This window comes from Phaenicophaeus curvirostris, chromosome 29 (assembly GCF_032191515.1).
Source record: "Phaenicophaeus curvirostris isolate KB17595 chromosome 29, BPBGC_Pcur_1.0, whole genome shotgun sequence".
Classification (NCBI taxonomy): Eukaryota; Metazoa; Chordata; class Aves; order Cuculiformes; family Cuculidae; genus Phaenicophaeus; species Phaenicophaeus curvirostris.
This window is the reverse complement of record NC_091420.1, coordinates 2,559,754-2,580,779: the sequence shown is the minus strand read 5'-3', so window position 1 is coordinate 2,580,779 and position 21,026 is coordinate 2,559,754. Positions and strand designations below refer to the sequence as shown.

The 21,026-nt window shown below is 57.3% G+C and overlaps 3 protein-coding genes across 3 annotated transcripts in view; 2 read left to right on the top strand and 1 right to left on the bottom strand.

The window, feature by feature from the left end:
- Positions 1–1,193: 1,193 nt before the first annotated feature.
- On the top strand, positions 1,194–5,476 carry LOC138732276 (glycosylated lysosomal membrane protein A-like). Its single transcript, XM_069878826.1, has 5 exons — positions 1,194–1,449; positions 2,361–2,543; positions 2,828–3,046; positions 3,672–3,949; positions 4,546–5,476. The coding sequence occupies exons 1-5, from the start codon at positions 1,198–1,200 to the stop codon at positions 4,712–4,714; spliced, it is 1,101 nt and encodes a 366-aa protein (XP_069734927.1). The 5' UTR covers positions 1,194–1,197; the 3' UTR covers positions 4,715–5,476.
- Positions 5,477–6,640: 1,164 nt separating this feature from the next.
- TMEM79 (transmembrane protein 79) lies at positions 6,641–10,175 on the bottom strand. The gene is made up of 3 exons (XM_069878822.1): positions 9,390–10,175; positions 8,242–8,455; positions 6,641–7,081 (listed from the first exon to the last, which is right to left on the bottom strand). The coding sequence occupies exons 1-3, from the start codon at positions 10,117–10,119 to the stop codon at positions 6,877–6,879; spliced, it is 1,149 nt and encodes a 382-aa protein (XP_069734923.1). The 5' UTR covers positions 10,120–10,175; the 3' UTR covers positions 6,641–6,876.
- Positions 10,176–13,479: 3,304 nt separating this feature from the next.
- The window catches only part of SMG5 (SMG5 nonsense mediated mRNA decay factor), a 31,834-nt gene continuing 24,287 nt past the window's right edge, over positions 13,480–21,026 (top strand). Inside the window, exons 1-4 of the mRNA XM_069878721.1 lie at positions 13,480–13,683; positions 18,363–18,461; positions 19,257–19,380; positions 20,232–20,388. Coding sequence (XP_069734822.1) covers positions 13,607–13,683; positions 18,363–18,461; positions 19,257–19,380; positions 20,232–20,388 — 457 coding nt within the window. The 5' untranslated portion in view covers positions 13,480–13,606. The remainder of the gene's footprint in view (positions 13,684–18,362; positions 18,462–19,256; positions 19,381–20,231; positions 20,389–21,026) is intronic.

Genomic DNA, 21,026 nt, shown 5'->3' with positions numbered 1-21,026 from the left:
CACACAGGGACGCAGGGCTGGGGTGGAGCTGCTGGGAGATGGAAAGTTTGGGGAAACATCATTTTTGGGCTGGATGGTGGCATCCGGAGTCCTGGCAGGACCGATTCCTAGGTGAATTTAACCCAAACCAGCTACAGAGCCGCTCAGTGAAAGGCTTTATTGGGCAAAGCCGGCTCCAGCAGCCGGTAAGGCGAATCCTACCCCAACCCATCCTCACCGAACAGGACTTTCTGCGGCTCAATCCAGGTCCTGTTTGCGCTCCTGCAGGAAATTCCCAGTGCAGAGGGGTTTACAGCTTAGCTCTATCAATCCCAGGGGTCCAACCTGATCCGCCTGCACCCTCAGCTTCAGGCTCAAGCAGGGAGCGAGGGGAGCTCAGCTCTGGGGTCCAGGCGCCCCATCTCAGCCCCAGTAGCGGAGTTTGGTCCTGGTGTCCTTGGAAGGCTCCTCGGGCTTTGATGCTGCCAGGGCGAGGAGGTTTTCGGGCTCCAGGACCAACATGCTGTACAGGTTCCAGAGCAGCATGGCCAGCAGCGGCAGGAAGGTCATGCTGAAGCCAAAAGCACGGAAGGAGCGGCCGATGGCGTAGGAGAGCCAGTAGATCAACCTGGAGAGGGCAGAGACGAGGGCGACGCTGTGGGGTTGGCCAAGGGGACCCGTTTTCCCCCTTCCCTCTCAGTTGCTCCAGAACTGGTGGGCAGCGCAAGGACCACAAGTGGTTTGGCAAAGCTCTGTGAGATCTCGCTCTGCTGGTGGGTTGGGGGGTTCTTTCACAGAATCACCAGGTTGGAAGAGACCCACCGGATCGTCGAGGCCAACCATTCCCAGCAATCACTAACCCATGTCCCTCAGCACCTCGTCCACCCGTCCCTTAAACCCCTCCAGGGAAGGGGACTCAACCCCCTCCCTGGGCAGCCTTTCTGTGAAATATCTTTTCCTGCTGTCCATCCTGACCCTCCCCTGGTGGAGCTTGAGGCCATTCCCTCTCGTCCTGTCCCCTGGCCCTTGGGAGAAGAGCCCAGCTCCCTCCTCTCCACAACCTCCTCTCAGGGAGTTGCAGAGAGCAATGAGGTCTCCCCTCAGCCTCCTCTTCTCCAGGCTGAACCCCCCCAGCTCTCTCAGCCGCTCCTCTTCTTCTCCAGCCCCCTCCCCAGCTTCTCGAGCCGCCCGTGACCTCTCCATGCTCCGCAGGTGTCCATGCAGTACAACCCTGGCTGGAACAGCTCCTCGGTCAACCTGCTTCACGTGCAGGCGGTGGGGCCTGCGGACACCCTGCACTATGTCTGGAGCAGCATCGGAGCTCCTGCCGTGCTCCTGGTGGCTACGGAGAGCGAGAGCAGCTCCTTGCGTGTCAACTGGAAGCAGTTGCTCTCCCCAAGCCCAGCGGGCGCCGTCTGGATTGACCCTCCCAGCAGCGTTGTCTACTCTGCCGCCGTTGTCTTCACCAAGGTAGGAGTGAGATGCTGCCCCGTGGGGGAGGAGGGTGTGGGCAGAGCTGACCTGGGGGTGTTGGTTGACAGCGACTGAACAGGAGCCAGCAGGGGCCCAGGGGGCCAAGAAGGCCAAGGGCATCTTGGCTTGGATCAGACCCGGCGTGGCCAGCAGGGCCAGGGAGGTTCTTCTCCCTCTGGCCTCGGCCCTGGGGAGACCGCTCCTCGAATCCTGGGGTCAGTTGTGGGCCCCTCCCCACAAGAAGGATGTTGAGGCTCTGGAGCGAGTCCAGAGAAGAGCAACGAAGCTGGGGAGGGGGCTGGAGAAGAAGAGGAGCGGCTGAGAGAGCTGGGGGGGTTTAGCCTGGAGAAGAGGAGGCTGAGGGGAGACCTCACTGCTCTCTGCAACTCCCTGAGAGGAGGTTGTGGAGAGGAGGGAGCTGGGCTCTTCTCCCAAGGGCCAGGGGACAGGACGAGAGGGAATGGCCTCAAGCTCCACCAGGGGAGGGTCAGGATGGACATTAGGAAGAAAATTTTTCCCAGAAAGGGTGATTGCGCCCTGGCAGAGGCTGCCCAGGGAGGGGGTTGAGTCCCCTTCCCTGGAGGGGTTTAAGGGCCGGGTGGACGAGGTGCTGAGGGACATGGGTTAGTGATTGATGGGAATGGTTGGACTCGATGATCCGGTGGGTCTCTTCTAACCCGGTGATTCTATGATCAGCAGTGTTCCCAGCTCTGTCCCATCCTGGTTTTGTCCTCCTCGAGCTCCAAAAAAGACGCTGCCTTGGCCAAATGTCTCGAGGTACCACCTTTGGTCAAGGCAGCTCCTTTTTCATCTCCGTCGTTGCCATGCTGGCAGCAGCAGCTCCTGGATCGCTGCACAGAGCAGGTCTGGTAGCGGCTCCCAACCCCTCTCCCGTTCCTCTTTCCTAGGTGTTTGAGTACAGAGATACCAAAGTGCCAGGAGAGCTTTTCTATCCCACTTACGACCTCTCCGACTTCTCCTGGGACAGCATCAATCACACCCTCAACCACACGGCGCTGACGGCCGAGTTCAAGGGCATCCCAGCTACTGACCCCGGTGGCAGCTTCTCCAATGGCAGCGTGGCATTCCGAGTGAGTTCCCAGGGAAGCTGTGGCTGCCCCATCCCTGGAGGGGTTCAAGGCCAGGTTGGATGGAGCTTGGAGCCCCTGATGCAGTGGGAGGTGTCCCTGCCCATGGCAGGGGGGTGGAACTGGATGATGTTTAAGGTTCCTTCCAACTCAAACTATTGTCCGCAGTGGCTGAGATGCTGCTGTAGGGAAAACACAATGAATATTGTGTCCAAAGCATCTCCTGGAGAGGGGATGTTGCTCCCTGGGGGCTCAGCCGGTGATGGTGCCGTGTCTCACCCTTGCAGGTGACAGCCTACGAGGCCGGTGGCCGCGATGGGCTCCTGCCCAGCCTCCTGCACACAGCGAACAGCTCGAAAGTGGAGTTTGTCCTGGCCGGGGTGGCTCCGCGGGGCAACGGCTCGCGCTTTGCTTTGGAGGTGGCCACGGTGGAGGAGCTGGGGGTGACCCAGAAGCTGCGCGCAGTGCGTTCCATCGACGATGAGTACACTCCCACTGTCTTCGAGGTGAGTGTGGGGCGAGCGCCGCGCTCGGGGGTGTTCCCTGTTGCTGGAACGAGGCTGGGGGAGTCTGGGGTGCAGCCTGAGCAACCTCCACTGCGGCTCTTCCTTGGGCTCCTCAGCACAAGAAGGATGTTGAGGCTCTGGAGCGAGTGCAGAGAAGAGCAACGAAGCTGGGGAGGGGGCTGGAGAAGAAGAGGAGCGGCTGAGAGAGCTGGGGGGGTTTAGCCTGGAGAAGAGGAGGCTGAGGGGAGACCTCATTGCTCTCTGCAACTCCCTGAGAGGAGGTTGTGGAGAGGAGGGAGCTGGGCTCTTCTCCCAAGGGCCAGGGGACAGGACGAGAGGGAATGGCCTCAAGCTCCACCAGGGGAGGGTCAGGATGGACAGCAGGAAAAAATATTTCATGGAAAGGGTGATTGGGCAGTGTCCGAGGCTGCCCAGGGAGGGGGTTGAGTCCCCTTCCCTGGAGGGGTTTAAGGGCCGGGTGGACGAGGTGCTGAGGGACATGGGTTAGTGATTGATGGGAATGGTTGGGCTCGATGATCCCGTGGGTCTCTTCCAACCTGGTGATTCTGTGATTCTATGATTTATCTTGGCACGGAGACCATTCCTGTCCTCGCTTCCCCACCAGATGCTCTCTCTGGTAGCCGAGTCGCGAAACGACAGCTCCACGCTCAGCTTCCTGCAGTGGAAGGCGACGGCCTACGGCTCCCGGACACCCAGGCGTGAGGACAACATCCAGTGTCGGTCTGAGAGCCTACAAGCAGCCAACTGGAGCCTCCCCGTGTCCAGCATTGTCCGAGCCTACTTCGGGGAGGGTGTTGGCAGCACCTACACCGTCAGTGCCATCAACATCTCCTTTGGCGGAGAGGAAGGAGGGGTTTACCAGGAGAAGCGCTATCTCAGCTGGTGAGTGGGGTGGAAGCTGCACAGTGGAAAAGGACTTGGGGGTGCTGGGTGACAGTAGCTGAACATGAGCCAGCGGTGGCCCAGGTGACCAAAAAGGCCACCAGCATCCTGGCTTGGAGCAGCCATGGGGTGGCCAGCAGGAGCAGGGATGGGATTGTCCCCCTGGACTCAGATCCTGGGTTCAGTTTTGGGTCCCTCACTCCAAGGAAGACCTTGAGGGGCTGGAGCGTGTCTGGAGAAGGGAACGGAGCTGGGAAGGGGCTGGAGAACAGGGGTTGTGGGAGCGGCTGAGGGACCTGGGGCTGCTTAATCTGGAGAAGAGGAGGCTGAGGGGAGACCTCATCGCTCTCTGCAGCACCTGGAGAGGAGGTTGGAGCCAGTCAGAGGGTTCCTCTATGTGATAATGATCTCCTTCCAAAAGTCCATGTTCCCTACGATCCCACAGCCAGGAGTTTTGCAGTTTATTGATGCGTTCCCTCACCTCTCTCCTTGAGGAATCCCGATCTGAGCCTCTCGGGGTGGACAATCCCAGCTATTCCAGCCACGGGACGTGCCCATTCCCATCTCCATGGCTGATCTCTCATCCCCTCCCGCAGGTCGGCTCTGCTGGGCTTTGGACAGCCGCCCACGGACACCTTCTCCCCCCTCGTTATCTCCATCACGGCCGTGGCCCTGGGGACCCCCGTCCTGATGCTCCTGGGGGGCACCTGCCTGGTCCTCTTTGCCCAGAGGAAACGCTACTCGGAGTACGAACCCATCAACTGAGCGGGATGGACCCCGGAGAGACCCCCGGGATCCTTCTTGTTGGCAGGAACCAACGGTGGCAGCTGGAGGGGCTCCAACTCCTGCCGCCTCCGCTCTCTCCATCCCTGTGGTCCAGGATCAGAAGGGACCAGGGCAACATCGGCAGCGCTTGCCCACGTCACAAATCCTGCTCCCATCCTGCATCCGATGACTCTTCTTCCTCTGTTTTTTCCTCATCCACCCAGCCAAGGGAAGCGACCCGGGGGAGCTGATCAGGGTTGCCTTGAGCTGTGGAAAGATCCTTCTTCTCCCAAGGGATAAAACCACTGTTGGGGCTGCAGCCAAGCCCGGCTCTTCCCCATCCTGTGCTGCTTCCAGGGTGGCTCCAACCCAGGAGCGAGGCTGGAGCTGGTGTGCAGGGTGCCTTCTGCTTCTCGCCGTGCTGGGGGCATCCCAGAAGAGACCCCCTAACCCCACTGGGGCTCACGGACTCCTCAACCCCAACTCTTTCTGCTGTGCTGCCCTCGGTGAGGGTGCAAGAGGGAAACGTGGGGCTGCTTGAGCTCAGGAACGTCCTGGCAGCCCATGAGGAGCCGCTTGAGACTCACTCTTGGTTCTCCACGGCCTTTGGCTCTGTGGTGCTGGCTTGGAGTCGCTGTCCCGGTGCTCTACGCCGTGGTCTGCGGCTTCTTGGTGTTGGCAGAGGCTCCGCGTCCCTTTGGGCTGTGCTGCCCTTTCACCGTCTCCATTCACTGACTTCTCTTTGACCAAATAAAGTGGATTTCTCAGAGTGGTTCCGTGTGGAATCGCTGCAGGGTGAGCACGAGGAGAGCGGCTCTTGGCCTCGCCCGAGTTAAGCTGTGCTGGAGCTCAGCAAGGTAGGAAAACACGGAGAGGAGGGAGGCTCGGTGACGCTCAGGGGGGTTCTGCCCAGGAGCTGTGTCCCTGCTGGGAAGGTTCCGGAGTCTCTTCTAGGCTGCAGGGGGAGAATTCCCACCACGTGGCGTTGCGAGATGGGAGCAGGGACAAGCCGAACGCTTGGCAGATCCAGGGATGGAGCAGCTTTCCTCTTTATTTGGTGGATTTTTAACTGGGTTGGGGGGTACCTGAGAACTAAGACAGGCTGAGAGAGTTGGGGTTGTTCAGTCTGGAGAAGAGAAGGTTCCAAGGAGATCTTAGAGCAGCTTCCAGTGCTGAAAGGGGCTCCAGGAAAGCTGGAGAGGGACTGTTCATAAAGGCTTGTGGTGATAGGATGAGGAGGGATGGGTGTAAACTGGAGAGGGGCAGATTTTGGCTTGATGCAAGGGAGAATTTCTTCACTGTGGGAGTGGTGAGACAGGGTTGCCCAGGGAGGTTGTGGCAGCCCCATCCCTGGAGGGGTTCCAGGCCAGGTTGGATGGGGCTTGGAGCCCCTAATCCATGGGAGGTGTCCCTGCCCAGGGCAGGGGTGGGACTGGATGATCTTTAAAGTCCCTTCCAACCCAAACTATTCTATGAGACAATCAGGCTGGATTCCAAGGGCCTCCTTTGTGTCCAAAAAAATATTTTAGATGGAGCTCAGTGCCCTGCAGGGTCCAAACTGGGTGCCCAGCCAAGGAGAATCGCCCATCCTGCTGCCACCTCACCAGTCCCAGTGCCCTCTCAGCAGTCCCAGCTCCTCCCCTGGGGCAGAGCTCCCTCCCTGCTACCTGCCCTGACTGGTTTGTCAACCAGGAGCTGAACTTCTCCCAGGGGGAAGAGGAGGAGGAGGAGGAAGCTGGGGGGGGACCAGCCACAGCACCCCACAGGGACGCAGGGCTGGGGTGGAGCTGCTGGGAGATGGAAAGTTTGGGGAAACATCATTTTTGGGGCTGGATGGTGGCATCCGGAGTCCTGGCAGGACCGATTCCTAGGTGAATTTAACCCAAACCAGCTACAGAGCCGCTCAGTGAAAGGCTTTATTGGGCAAAGCCGGCTCCAGCAGCCGGTAAGGCGAATCCTACCCCAACCCATCCTCACCGAACAGGACTTTCTGCGGCTCAATCCAGGTCCTGTTTGCGCTCCTGCAGGAAATTCCCAGTGCAGAGGGGTTTACAGCTTAGCTCTATCAATCCCAGGGGTCCAACCTGATCCGCCTGCACCCTCAGCTTCAGGCTCAAGCAGGGAGCGAGGGGAGCTCAGCTCTGGGGTCCAGGCGCCCCATCTCAGCCCCAGTAGCGGAGTTTGGTCCTGGTGTCCTTGGAAGGCTCCTCGGGCTTTGATGCTGCCAGGGCGAGGAGGTTTTCGGGCTCCAGGACCAACATGCTGTACAGGTTCCAGAGCAGCATGGCCAGCAGCGGCAGGAAGGTCATGCTGAAGCCAAAAGCACGGAAGGAGCGGCCGATGGCGTAGGAGAGCCAGTAGATCAACCTGGAGAGGGCAGAGACGAGGGCGACGCTGTGGGGTTGGCCAAGGGGACCCGTTTTCCCCCTTCCCTCTCAGTTGCTCCAGAACTGGTGGGCAGCGCAAGGACCACAAGTGGTTTGGCAAAGCTCTGCGAGATCTCGCTCTGCTGGTGGGTTGGGGGGTTCTTTCACAGAATCACCAGGTTGGAAGAGACCCACCGGATCGTCGAGGCCAACCATTCCCAGCAATCACTAACCCATGTCCCTCAGCACCTCGTCCACCCGGCCCTTAAACCCCTCCAGGGAAGGGGACTCAACCCCCTCCCTGGGCAGCCTTTCTGTGAAATATCTTTTCCTGCTGTCCAGCCTGACCCTCCCCTGGTGGAGCTTGAGGCCATTCCGTCTCGTCCTGTCCCCTGGCCCTTGGGAGAAGAGCCCAGCTCCCTCCTCTCCACAACCTCCTCTCAGGGAGTTGCAGAGAGCAATGAGGTCTCCCCTCAGCCTCCTCTTCTCCAGGCTAAACCCCCCCAGCTCTCTCAGCCGCTCCTCTTCTTCTCCAGCCCCCTCCCCAGCTTCGTCGCTCTTCTCTGGACTCTTTTGGCAAAGATCTTTTCAGATCTCGCTCTGCTGATGGGTTGGGATGTTCTCTTCATAGAATCATGGAAAGGTTGGAAAGGACCTCAAAGCCCATCCAGTTCTACCTCCCACTGGATCAGGAGGAGTCTCCATCCCTGGAGGGGTTCAAAAGCCATATGACCATGGTACTTTGGGACAGGGTTTGGTCGGCATGGTGGGCTTGGGCTGATGGTTGCACTGGATGAGCTGAGAGGTCTTTTCCAACCTTAATGATTCCATGATTGGTTCAATTCTTTACTTATGGGAGCTCAGTGGGTGCTTTTCTTTCCCCTCTCTAACCAGTTGAGTAGAGTTCAGGTGGCCAGGAAGGAATCCAAGTGTTCTCTTGCCTTGGATCTGTCCTTGACAGCCTGAACCTCAACCAACACACGACCTCTCAGGGCATTTGGGCTGTGACACTGGCATCCAGATTCACTTGGGTGTTCTGACCTCAGCGAGGGTTTGCCAGGTAAGGCTACTGTGGGAAGTGGGATGAGGGATGGAGGAACCCTTCTCCTCTCTTGGCTTTCCTGGCTGTTGCGGCCCAGGTAGGATGAAGGAGCCACTTACCGGGAGATGGCAAAGAGCCCCGTGAGCAGAGGGATGAGCTTGAGAACCTCCTGCGGGAGGTAGGTGGCCAGCACAGCCATGTTGAAGAAGTAGAGGATGAAGAGATGGATGGACTGGGAGACGTAGGTGCGGTGGAGCTCCACCTCCCGCTGCAGCTCCCCGAAGGGCTCCAGCGCTGAGGAGCAGAGGCGAGAGATGCCGCTGACGATCATCCCTGGGGGGCAGAGAGAGGGGGCTGAGCAGGTTGCCTGGTGAAAGGGGACCACAGGGACCAGAGGGAGACTCGATGGGGTGGGAAAAGGGGAGGAAAACCCCATGTGCTTCTCCTGGGGGGAGCAATGGAGCTGCAGAGAATCATAGAAGCGCAGAATCACCAGGTTGGAAAGGACCCACCGGATCATCGAGTCCAACCATTCCCAACAATCACTAACCCATGTCCCTCAGCACCTCGTCCACCCGGCCCTTAAACCCCTCCAGGGAAGGCGACTCAACCCCCTCCCTGGGCAGCCTCGGACACTGCCCAGTGACCCTTTCTGTGAAATATTTCTTTCCTGATGTCCAGCCTGACCCTCCCCTGGTGGAGCTTGAGGCCATTCCCTCTCGTCCTGTCCCCTGGCCCTTGGGAGAAGAGCCCAGCTCCCTCCTCTCCACAACCTCCTCTCAGGGAGTTGCAGAGAGCAATGAGGTCTCCCCTCAGCCTCCTCTTCTCCAGGCTAAACCCCCCCAGCTCTCTCAGCCGCTCCTCTTCTTCTCCAGCCCCCTCCCCAGCTTCCTTGCTCTTCTCTGGACTCGCTCCAGAGCCTCAACATCCTTCTTGTGGGGAGGGGCCCACAACTGACCCCAGGATTCGAGGAGCGGTCTCCCCAGGGCCGAGGCCAGAGGGAGAAGAACCTCCCTGGCCCTGCTGGCCACGCCGGGTCTGATCCAAGCCAAGATGCCCTTGGCCTTCTTGGCCCCCTGGGCCCCTGCTGGCTCCTGTTCAACCAACCCCCCCAGGTCCTTCTCCTCCAGGCAGTTTCCAGCCAGACTTCTCCTGGTCTGGAGCTGCTCAGGGTTGTTGTGCCCCGGAGAGGAGCTCAGCCCCAGCTCTATTCCCCACACACCCAGCGGCTGGGACAAAGGCCTCCGTCCCCGGCCCCGAGGCTCACCCAGCACGATGGGGAAGGTGGCGAAGGCGGCGCAGCGGAGGGTGTAGACCAGGCGGGCGCTGATGGTGGGCAGCAGCGGGGCGTCAAAGGGCAGGAAGACGTAGGCTCCGTAGACGAGGCAGGGGCAGAGAAGCAGAGCCCCCAGCACGGCGGCCACGGCTTTGAGGTTGATGGCGCCACAATTCCCGCAGCACGGGCACCGTGGCCCCTCGGGTGGTGGCTTGGCCACGAGCCCCTCGAAGCCCAGCGGGTCCCTGTAGCGCGAGGGGCTGGTGGGAAGGAAGATCTGCTTCTGGCGGAGGCCGTTGGCTTTGTCGATGGGGGGGACGTGTTCCCCCTTGGTCTCCTCCCGTGGCCACGGGGCCGGTTGCTTCTTCTGCTTGCTCGGAATCCGCTCGATGCACTGGGGGTCGATGGGCACGAAGACATGGGCTGCCATCACGGGCAACCCGGGGACTTCTTCGTCTTCGGCCTCAGCTGAAGGGGAGGCGAGAGCAGCCTCCTCGGGGTCTTCGCGGCCGCCTTCGGGACTCGAGCGTCTCTTGGCCTCTGCAGGCTCCGGCTGGCTCCGGGCGCTGTGCTGGCTCCGGGAGTCCCAGGGCAGGGTGGCTTCAGGGTCCCTCGGGTGTTCATCCAGGCCTGGTGGCACCTTCTTCAGGGGAGTGGCCAGGGCCACCTTCCCCAGGTCCAGCAAAGCCACCTCCTCGGGGATGGGGTCGGCAGCAGCCATGACACCGGCCAGCTGGGGCCTGGCAAGAAACCCTCTTGTGTTTTGGGGTGCCAAGACGGAATTGGACCCTGTTCACCCTGTGCCAGGAGAAAGGAGACAGAAAACAAGTAGAAATGGGAGGTTTGGACTCGATGATCCGATGGGTCTCTTCCAACCTGGTGATTCTATGATTCTATGAGATAGTTTGGGTTGGAAGGGACCTCAAAGCCCATCCAGTCCCACCCCTGCCATGGGCAGGGACACCTCCCACTGCATCAGGGGCTCCAAGCCCCATCCAGCCTGGCCTTGAACCCCTCCAGGGATGGGGCAGCCACAACCTCCCTGGGCATCCTGTTCCAGTGTCTCACTGCTCTCATGGTGAAGAAATTCTTCCTTATATGAAGACTAAATCTGCCCCTCTCACGTTTATCCCCGTTCCCCCTTGTCCTGTCACCACAAGCCTTTATGAACAGCCCCTCCCCAGCTTTCTTGTAGCCCTTTCATGCACCAGAAGGTCACTCTAAGATCTCCTCGGAGCCTTCTATTCTCCAGGCTGAACAACCCCAACTCTCTCAGCCTGTCCTCGTATGAGAGGTTCTCCAGCCTGTAGGAACCCGTCACCACAAGAAGGATGTTGAGGCTCTGGAGCGAGTCCAGAGAAGAGCAACGAAGCTGGGGAGGGGGCTGGAGAAGAAGAGGAGCGGCTGAGAGAGCTGGGGGGGTTTAGCCTGGAGAAGAGGAGGCTGAGGGGAGACCTCATTGCTCTCTGCAACTCCCTGAGAGGAGGTTGTGGAGAGGAGGGAGCTGGGCTCTTCTCCCAAGGGCCAGGGGACAGGACGAGAGGGAATGGCCTCAAGCTCCACCAGGGGAGGGTCAGGATGGACATCACGAAAAAATCTTTCATGGAAAGGGTGATTGGGCAGTGTCCGAGGCTGCCCAGGGAGGGGGTTGAGTCCCCTTCCCTGGAGGGGTTTAAGGGCCGGGTGGACGAGGTGCTGAGGGACATGGGTTAGTGATTGATGGGAATGGTTGGACTCGATGATCTGGTGGGTCTTTTTCAACCTGGTGATTCTATGAGTCTATAATACTGGAAGGTCTCCCCACCACCCACCAGCCCTTTCCGAGGCAGGAGGAAGCAGATCCTGGTGTTTCCGTGAGGTGCCCAGCCCTCAGTGGTGGCACCAGGGCGTGTGGCATCACCCGGAGGCACCTGGTGGACCTCAGAGATGAACCAGAGCAGCCTGGGAATTGCTTCCCCACCCTGTTAAACATCCCAGGGGATCCAAGTGGGCGCGACCCCAGGGATTTGGGGGAGCCAGATGTTTCCTGCCCGATGCGAGTGGCTCCTCTCGCAGCCCGGACGCCTGGCCATGCGTAGGAAGCGGAGCTAAAGCCACGAGCCAGATTTCCAGGCAGAAATCTCACTTTTTTCCCCTGCTCAGCAGGAAATCCCTGTCTCCTGGCCCATCCCAGGGCTTGCTGGCTGCGGAGAGGGGAGCCTCATTCACCCCTGCAGCCCCAGAAGGAGCCCTGGCCTGGCCACAGGCGTGGGGAAACTGAGGCACAGAGCGGCGTGGGCTCTGCCTGAGGTGCATACGTGAGACTAGGGCTCCAGGGGCGTCCTGTGCCTCACACCCCATCGCTTTTCTCCCACCCCACTCGCGCGTCGCCCACGGGACGCGGGAGGAAGGCGGCACCGGGCGCCCCTCGCTGCGGGACTTACTTGGAGAGAGGTGGGGGGCCATGGGGCCGTGCGGCGGCCTGCGAAATGCTTCCACTGTCTCTCCGCTGTCTGGACTTCAAACCTGTTTAACCAGCTAAGGTGGGGCCGGTGGAAAGGGGCAGGCGGAGCGGAGAGCTTGATGAGGTGATGAGACTGTGCTGAGCCCTGAGCTGAGCCCTGAGCCCAACTCTGAGCCCTGAGCTGAGCCCTGTGGCCAAATCTGAGCCCTGTGCCCAACTCTGAGCCCTGAGCTGAGCCCTGAGCCCAACTCTGAGCCCTGAGCTGAGCCTTCTGCCTGACTCTGAGCCCTGAGCTGAGCCCTGTGCCCAACTCTGAGCCCTGAGCTGAGCCCTGTGCCCAACTCTGAGCCCTGAGCTGAGCCCTGAGCCCAACTCTGAGCCCTGAGCTGAGCCCTGTGCCCGACTCTGAGCCCTGAGCTGAGCCCTGTGCCCAACTCTGAGCCCTGAGCTGAGCCCTGAGCCGAGCCCTGTGCCCAACTCTGAGCCCTGAGCTGAGCCCTGTGCTCAACTCTGAGCCCTGAACTGAGCCCTGAGCTGAGCCCTGTGCCCAAATCTGAGCCCTGAGCCCAACTCTGAGCCCTGAGCTGAGCCCTGTGCTCAACTCTGAGCCCTGAACTGAGCCCTTGAGCTGAGCCCTGTGCCCAAATCTGAGCCCTGAGCCCAACTCTGAGCCCTGAGCTGAGCCCTGTGACTGACTCTGAGCCCTCAGCTGAGCCCTGAGCCCAACTCTGAGCCCTGAGCTGAGCCCTGTGACTGACTCTGAGCCCTCAGCTGAGCCCTGTGCCCAACTCTGAGCCCTCAGCTGAGCCCTGTGCCCAACTCTGAGCCCTCAGCTGAGCCCTGTGCCCAAATCTGAGCCCTGAGCCCAATTCTGAGCCCTGAACTGAGCCCTGTGCTCAACTCTGAGCCCTGAACTGAGCCCTGAGCTGAGCCCTGTGCCCAAATCTGAGCCCTGAGCCCAACTCTGAGCCCCGAGCTGAGCCCTGAGCCCAACTCTGAGCCCTCAGCTGAGCCCTGTGCCAGCTCTGCGCCGGTTCCGAGCCCTGTGCCGAGCCTGGTGCCGGTTCCAAGCCCTGTGCCGGCTCCGAGCCCTGCACTGATCCCTGTGCCCAGCTCTGAGCCGTGTGCTGAGCCTGGTGGAGAAGGAGAAGCCCCGATGCTTGTCTGGCAGGGCAGGGACAGGGCTGGCTTGGGACTCTGCCCAGGCACAGGGCATGGGGGGCTGTTTTGAGCTGCAAGAGGGGAGATTGAGATGAGATCTTAGGGAGAAATGTTCTTCTGGGAGGGCGGGGAGGCCCTGGCCCAGGTTGCCCAGAGCAGGGGTGGCTGCCCCATCCCTCGAGGGGTTCAAGGCCGGGTTGGATGGGGCTCGGAGCCCCTGAGGCAGTGGGAGGTGTCCCCAGAGCAGGGATGGGCCTGGGTGGCTCCGAGGTCCCTTCCCACTCAAACCATCCCATGACCCAGTTCCCGCCGCAGGGGACTATGGCGGAACTCTCGCGAGATGACGCCGCGCGGCCGCCATGTTTGCCAGCACTAAGTATTGGCAAAAAAAAATCTCGCGAGATTTCCTCGCGAGGCTCGCCCTCCACCCCCCCCCCCGCCCTTCCCCGGGGCCCGAAGTCTCGCGCGAAATCTCGCGAGAACTACGCGGGGCAGGGGGCAGCCGCGCAGCCATGGCGGCCGAGCGGGGCCGGGGGCGGCGGCGGCGGCGCCGGGGCCGGTGCTGAAGGGGCTCGGGGCCCGGGATTTGCCTTCGCCGGGCGCCATGAGCCAGGGCGGCGGGGCCACCGGCGAGAGCGGCGAGCCGGAGGCCAAGGTGCTGCACACCAAGCGGCTTTACCGGTGAGGAGAGCGGGGAGAGGAGAGGAGGGGGCTCGGAGGCCTCTGGGGAGGCCGCGCGGGGGCCTCGTGGCCAGCCCTGGGGGCCCCGGTGGGAGAGGGACAGGGAGCTCTTGGAGGAGCCCAGAGGAGGCCACAGGGATGAGGCGAGGGCTGGAGCACCTCCGGTACGAGGACAGGCTGAGAGAGTTGGGGGTGGTTGTGACCAGCGGGGCGAGGGAGGGGATTCTGCCCCTCCGCTCCGCTCTGGGGAGACCAAACCTGGAGCCCTGCGTGCAGCTCTGGAGTCCTCAGCATAGGGAGGACATGGAGCGGTTGGAGCGAGGCCAGAGGAGGCCACGGAGATGATCCAAAGGCTGGAGAACCTCCTGTGTGAGGCCAGGCTGGGAGAGTTGGGGTTGTGCAGCCTGGAGAAGAGAAGGCTCCAAGGAGACCTTAAAGCAGCTTCTACTGCAGAAAGGGGCTCCAGGAAAGCTGGGGAGGGGCTCTGGATGAGGGAGTGCAAGGAGAGGATGAGTGGGATGGCTTTAAATTAGAAGGAGGAATGTTTAGATTAGACGTTAGGAGGAAATTCTTCACGATGAAGGTGGTGATGCCCTGGTGCATGTTTCCCAGAGCAGGGGTGGCTGCCCCATCCCTGGAGGGGTCCAAGGCCAGGTTGGATGGGGCTTGGAGCAACTGGATCCAGTGGGAGGTGTCCCTGCCCATGGCAGGGGTGGGACTGGATGGGCTTTGAAGTCCCCTCCAACCCAACCCATTCCATGTTTTTATGACTTTGGGGGAGGACTTGCCCCTCAGAAGGTTCCTTCCAACCTGAGCTGTGTTCCTTCCACACAGCACTGTGCCCTGTGTATAAGCCCTTAAAATCACCTGCTCTGTTCGGAGCAGTAAAAGCTTAATTTACACTCACCTGAAAATCCAAGGACTCGCAGAGGTGGGAAGCCACCCCGAGATCATAGAATCGTGGAGTCCTGGAATCGTTTGGAATCGCGTTGCCCCGGGTGGTGTTCTGCCGCGTATGTTTTAGCGTAGGGTGAGCAGATTTACTTTACAGGTCTCTGCTGGCTCTTAGTGACCGCTGGCTCCCGGCCTCTGGATTCCTGTTCTCTTCTGGGCAGCGTTATCTGTGTGCTGACACTCACCAGAATACAAATGAAGGGCTGCAGCTCTTCCCTGAGAAATGCCTTACTCCTCTTAGCGATGTATTAAATAAAGAAGCAGGGAGAGGACAGAGAGTTCTCATCCCAGGACGTTACAGGCAGGTTGATGTTTTCGTGGCCGAAGAGGACATCATGTTGGACCCTTTCCACCCTTCTTGGCGGGATGTGCTGGGCTCGGTTCTTTTAATAGTCTGGCATCCCGTTGGCCTCCTCTGTGGCTCCGATGTGCTGTCTGAGGGCAGCGTTTAAACCCAGCAGGTATATAAAACAGGTGCTGGGACACAATTTGGCCTCTCAACCGCTAAAGAAGATTCAGCCCGTGGTCCTGGGCCACCCAGGGCACACACATTTTAATCAGTGCGTGGTCTGTAGTGCTTGTGTTGATGTTTCCTAACATTTCTGAAGCGACTCTGGCTCCTGCAGCTCTTTATCCGCACCCGCTCCCTTTGCTCCCTGCTGTGGCCACAAGATCCTTGCAGGGCATCGCTGGTTGTCACCGACAACTCCTGCTTCTGCCTCCTCCGGTGCTGCTGATAGAGATTTTCAGCCCCGTCTCTGCTTTACAGCTCAGGAACCGCGTCCTGAAAGGGAAACGGTGCTGCTTGCAAGTCACCAACTCTCTCTTTCAATATGAACCCACAAAAAGTACCAGAAGCAGCTGGTGTCTTCGTGTGCCCCATCCCTGACCGTTCGTGTGTGGGAAACTCCCTCAGGGATTCCTCCTGCCCTGTGCTTGAGGGGAAGGTGAAATACCCTCAGATAGTCCTTAAAAGGAAACTCTTGTGTGTCGAATTCCAAATTCCACTGGGTCCTGCTGCGTGAGAGTGGGGTTTCCTTGCTGCTTGATCACATTTCCCACCCTCCGCTATTGCTGGCAGCCGAGTAGCTGTCTGTGTGCTTCCAGCTTGGAAAGGAGCTTCTGGCAGTGGGTTTTTTTGAGTCATTCCTGTGATTTCATGGGTATGGACTTGATGATCTGGTGGGTCTCTTCCAGCCTGGTGATTCTACAATTCTATGATTGTGCTGCACGATGTGTTTCTGCACTGCTGAGCTTGGGAAGGTTCTTGGATGAGGTTTTGTGACCCTTTCTTTTGGATATCCCAAGCACAAACTCATGCTGGGCAGAGAATGGATGGAGAGCAGCTCTGAGGAGAAGGATTTGTGATTTGGTCTGGAAACCAGCCGTGTCCTGGGCTGCATCCAAAGCAGTGGGACCAGAAGGGAGAGGGAGGGGATTCCACCCCTCTGCTTTGCTCTGGTGAGACCCACCTGGAGCCTCATGTCCAGTTCTGGAGTCCTCGGCACAAGGAGGACATGGAGCTGTTGGAGTGAGTCCAGGAGAGGCCACGGGGATGATGTGAGGGCTGGAGCACCTTGTGTATGAGGACAGGCTGAGAGAGTAGAGGTTGTTCAGCCTGGAGAAGAGAAGGTTGTGGGGAGACCTTTCAGCACAGAAGGGTCTCCAGGAAAGCTAGGAGGGGCTCTGGATCAGGGAGTGCAGGGATAGGATGAAGGGAAATGGGTTTGAGCTGAAAGAGGAGAGATGGAGATGAGATCTTAGGAGGAAGTTTTCACGATGAGGGTGGTGATGCCCTGGCCCAGGTTGCCCAGAGCAGGGGTGGCTGCCCCATCCCTGGAGGGGTTCAAGGCCAGGTTGGATGGGGCTTGGAGCCCCTGATGCAGTGGGAGGTGTCCCTGCCCATGGCAGGGGGGGAACTGGATGGGCTTTGAGGTCTCTTCCAACCCAAACCATTCTATGAAGTGGCTGTGGGTATCAAGGTCAGTTGCAGACTTTTGGGTGTGAGCCTCAGTCTGTTCTTGGTTTGCTTTGTGATTATTCAGGAAAAACTTGGATCAGCTCTCTGCTGCTTTGATCTCCCAAACCCTTGCGTGAGGCAGTCCCGTTCCCTACACTCGTTCTCTTCTCTTAGATCCTGTGTCTCACTGAAATAAGATTTCCATTTACCGCTGGATGAAAGTTTCCGGTGCCGCAGGAAATGGGACGTTTTCCCCTTGAGCTCCTCACGTTTGGGGTATTTTCAGGGCAGTTCCTTTTGGCGTGGTGGGTTTGTGAAGAGAGATTTCTCTTGCTGGGAAGGGGCTGGTACTGAAAACCTGGCAGTTACCTTACAGCGATCTCTGTAGTTGTCAAGGAAGCGGTGATGGTTTCAGCCCTGCGCACAGTCCAACAATGATTTTTGTGTGTGTATGTGCTGAAAGGAGGGCCAGTCACATCATTCTGTGTTGAGGGAGCTGTGTTCTGCAGGTGATGAGGATCTCGAGAGCTGGAAGGAGGCTGGTAGCAGCATCGAACTGCTCTTTGCAGAAGGTTGCTCTGCTCAGGTCGGTCTTGTTTTGTATTTACAACACATCGTGCTTGTCTTCAGCTTGTTCAAACAGCTCTCTGTGCGTGGCAGGCTCAGCCCTAGGAGCAGGGAAGGTGCTGGAGCAAACCAGGAATGACAAGTAGGTGGATGTGAAGTTGAGGTGGGGAGAGCAGGTCCCTGCGGGGTTTGATGGCTGGGGATGGCGTGGAGGACGTGTTCCTGAAGGAGAACGTGGGGAGCCAGCGTCTGGGAGCAGTTAATCGACCTCCAATACAGGCTGAACAAAGGCGAAGGTTGACATGATCTCTTGTGGCAAGAAGGGTTTTGTGTAGCTGGTTGATTCTGTGTTATCAAACTGAGATATCGATGAGGGCTCTTTGGGTCGGCACTGATGCTCTCTAACTCCCTGGCTTTTATTTCACTGCTTGAACTGCAGTTTGAGTTGTTCACAGCCACAAACTTTGGAGGGCTGGAGGTTTTACATGCGGTGTGGTGTTCCTCCTTGAGGAGAGGATCGGGCAGTGATTCACAGACGTGGTTTTCTGTGTGACTCAGAGGTTTGGAGGTGGCTTGTTCTGTCTTTTAGCTGGTGTTCAGGCAAAAAACCTCACAACAACTTTCATATTTTAGGCTGGTTTTGAATATCTCCATTCTCTTTTGCTGAGAGACCTTAAAGGGCTTTAGTCAATGAATCACTGTAATGAAGATCAGGAAGGTTTGGCAAATGAGAATGAGTTGCTTTCTTTTATAGACAAATTGATAAGGAAATAGGAATTGGTGGAGGTTAGAAAGCAAATAATTTTTTTTTATTCATAGAGTTTTGACATTTAATTTAATCTGAGTGTTTATATCGTGTGATTTAATTGCCACGGTTAATAGCTGCTAACGCATCCTAAGACATTCCTGACTTTGCTGCCGTGGAAGTAATGGACATTTCTTACCAGACAGGCAGTGCTGACTGGGGATTAAACAGCTGATTTGCAGCAAAATCACTACAGTGTACATAACTCTGCTTTTTTCTGCTTTCCATAAGCTTTCTAAAAGAGACTGCTGAAAGGAAATCGATTAATACAGTGCGTTGGTATAATGTGGCTTGCTAATAATGGAATTAACTAGGCCAGTGTGGTTCTGTGCGGACATCCAGAGCTCAGTTAACCTGCTCTTCTGACCCTCCTCGTCCTGTGCTTCCTTGCAGAGCAGTGGTGGAGGCTGTTCATCGACTGGATCTCATCCTTGGCAATAAGGCCGCGTATCAAGAAGTGTTCAAGCCAGAGAACATCAGCTTGAGGAACAAGTAAGTTAGGCAGGATGCTGGGTTTTTATATTGAGCTGGGGAAAATCCATGTGAAGCAACACTAATTCTGCGGGTTTGGAGTGCGCTCGATGTGTGATGTGGAATTCCTCCGGGTTTTTGAAGCAGAGGCTGGGTTTCGGGTCTGTGTTTGAACAGCCCCTCGTAGAATCATAGAATGACCTGAGTGGGAAGGGACCCACAAGGATCATCGAGTCCAACTCCTGTCCCTGCCATCCTGTCTGTGGCTGGAGACTTCTCCACAAATCTTCTCCATGTTGGCCAATGCTTGCCTTATAATTCATAGAACCATCGAACGGTTTGGGTTGGAAGGGGCCTTAAAGATCATCCAGTTCCACTGGCTCAGGCTGTCCAAGACCTTGTCTAACCTGGCCTTGAAAACCTCCAGGGACACGGCCACAGCTTCCCTGGGCAACCTGTTCCAGTGCCTCCCCACTCTCATGGTGAAGAAATTCTTCCCTGTGTCTACTCTAATTCTCTTTAAAATCTCACACTTCTTATATGTGTGTGAGATCTTCTATTGGATTCAGAATCCATGGCAGGGATGGTTATTTATACTCATTTTTAATCTGTCAAGACAATTCTTGACATCATCGGGGAGTTGCTAATGGCCAGCTGAGCCAAGAGCTGGTTGGGTGTGTGGGATGGGGGTGATACAGGTTGTACCATCACCGCGTGTTCTGGCTCATCTGTCGCCGTGAATTCTGATTTTCCTCTTCTGTGCTCTTGTCGGGAGCTGCCGTAGCTGAATGTGAATTCCCTGCTGTCTCCTCTCAGGCTGCGGGAGCTGTGCGTGAAGCTGATGTTCTTGCACCCAGTAGATTATGGAAGAAAAGCAGAAGAGCTGCTCTGGAGGAAGGTTTACTATGAAGTTATCCAGCTCATTAAAACCAATAAAAAGGCAGGTATCTCTGACACTGGCTGTGAAACGAGAGATGAAGTTAAAAGCTTCATTTGCCTGGAAAAGTTGTGATTCAACACGGGGCAGGGAGCCAGGTGCTCCTGAACTTTAACTATGGAGCTGATCTATGCTTTTTGTTCAGCTGTGGGCAGGCAACCTCCAGTGATGTGCTGAGAGCTGCCGATGCCGAGGATATTTCAACATTATTTGCTTAAATTTTGTCTTCCCATCTTCTTCCCACTGCATGAGAGGCTCCAAGCCCCATCCAACCTGGCCTTGGACACCTCCAGGGGTGGGAAAGACACCGCTGCTCTGGGCAACCTGGGCCAGGGCCTCCCCACCCTCACAGGGAAACATTTTTCCCTAAGATCTCATCTCAATCTCCTCTCTATCAGCTTCAAAACGTTTCCCCTCATCCTATCCCTGCACTGTGTGGAGTTCAGTGTCTCCATGGAGAACAGGGTCTTAGGAGGTTTTCTCTGTGCCGATTGTTTTTACTGGGATCGGTCCCTGAGAAATACTCATATTATTCACCTCTGTATTTTCTGACGCCACCAGCTCTCTCCTGCTGCTCTGCTTTTCTGGAGAAAGGTTCTCTAAGGTTCTCTAATTTAAGGTTCTCTAAGCAGACACCTTGATTTTATTTTTCATCGTTGCAGCCAGTATTTCTCCTTGATGTTTACCCCTGGTAGATTCCATCAAACAGAACCTTGTTGAGCCAAAGGAGGTCCAGAACATGGCAAAACCAATTCCAGCCGAGCTTCCCACTATCTTGTTTCCCAAAACTTGAGTGGCCAGCCTGAAATGCTGCCTGCAGGACATTAACGTGTTCTCCTTTGCCTTCCCTCCAGCACATCCACAGCCGGAGCACTCTGGAGTGCGCCTACCGGACTCACTTAGTTGCTGGCATAGGATTTTACCAGCACCTTCTCCTCTACATCCAGTCTCACTACCAGCTGGAGCTGCAGTGCTGTATTGACTGGACACACGTAACGGATCCTCTAATAGGTGAGTGCTCTGTGTACTGGGCTCCTGGGACAGCTCGGAATCCCAGGCAGGTGGCTTCCCCAGCGCTTGTCTCTCTTTGTTTCAGCGTTCCAGGGATTATCTCGGTTCCTTTCCCTGATTAGCTGGTTATCTGTTCAGAGCAGACTGTTCTCTCTTCCCCCCGCTTCTTGTTTTTTTGATACTAAACTTGGGAAGAAGGATGGGTTTCTATCAGGAATTAAAAGCTGTTGGAAAATTCTTCAGTGAGCGTTCGGTGATGGCAGATTTTTATGGAAAATCGTAGAGCTTTTCTGGCTGTACACAATGTTTTTAAAAGCTAATTTAAAGCAGGGGAACGGATTCTTGAAACCAACAGATTGTTGTCAGGACATTGTATTCACTAGATGTAAGATATTGTTCCTTCTCTTGCTGTCCCTTCTCCCTGTGCTTCCTTCATGTGCAATCTGGAGCTTTAAGACCACAGCTGAACTGGGAACTTGAGGAAGCTCCCGTCACACTGTACGGTGTGTTAGATGTCTCGGGGCACCACTGCTGTGTTTGAGGGATCTTTGCTACAAGGGGAAGAAGAGAAGAGTGTTCACAGTCCTGAAACAGCTCAAGGCTGTGCATGTATTACCTTGTAGTAGAATCACAGGGTG

What these genes read in the sequence shown, in the direction of transcription:
- TMEM79 (XM_069878822.1), bottom strand. Translation starts at nt 10,119, where the DNA reads ATGGCTGCTGCCGACCCCATCCCCGAGGAGGTGGCTTTGCTGGACCTG. An exon ending in CACCTTCCCCATCGTGCTGG is followed by an intron (nt 8,456 to 9,389) that starts GTGAGCCTCGGG and finishes TCTGCCCCCCAG; the next exon opens with GGATGATCGTCAGCGGCATC. An exon ending in GGGCTCTTTGCCATCTCCCG is followed by an intron (nt 7,082 to 8,241) that starts GTAAGTGGCTCC and finishes TGCCCTCTCCAG; the next exon opens with GTTGATCTACTGGCTCTCCT.
- LOC138732276 (XM_069878826.1), top strand. Translation starts at nt 1,198, where the DNA reads ATGCAGTACAACCCTGGCTGGAACAGCTCCTCGGTCAACCTGCTTCAC. An exon ending in CCGCCGTTGTCTTCACCAAG is followed by an intron (nt 1,450 to 2,360) that starts GTAGGAGTGAGA and finishes CCTCTTTCCTAG; the next exon opens with GTGTTTGAGTACAGAGATAC. An exon ending in ATGGCAGCGTGGCATTCCGA is followed by an intron (nt 2,544 to 2,827) that starts GTGAGTTCCCAG and finishes TCACCCTTGCAG; the next exon opens with GTGACAGCCTACGAGGCCGG.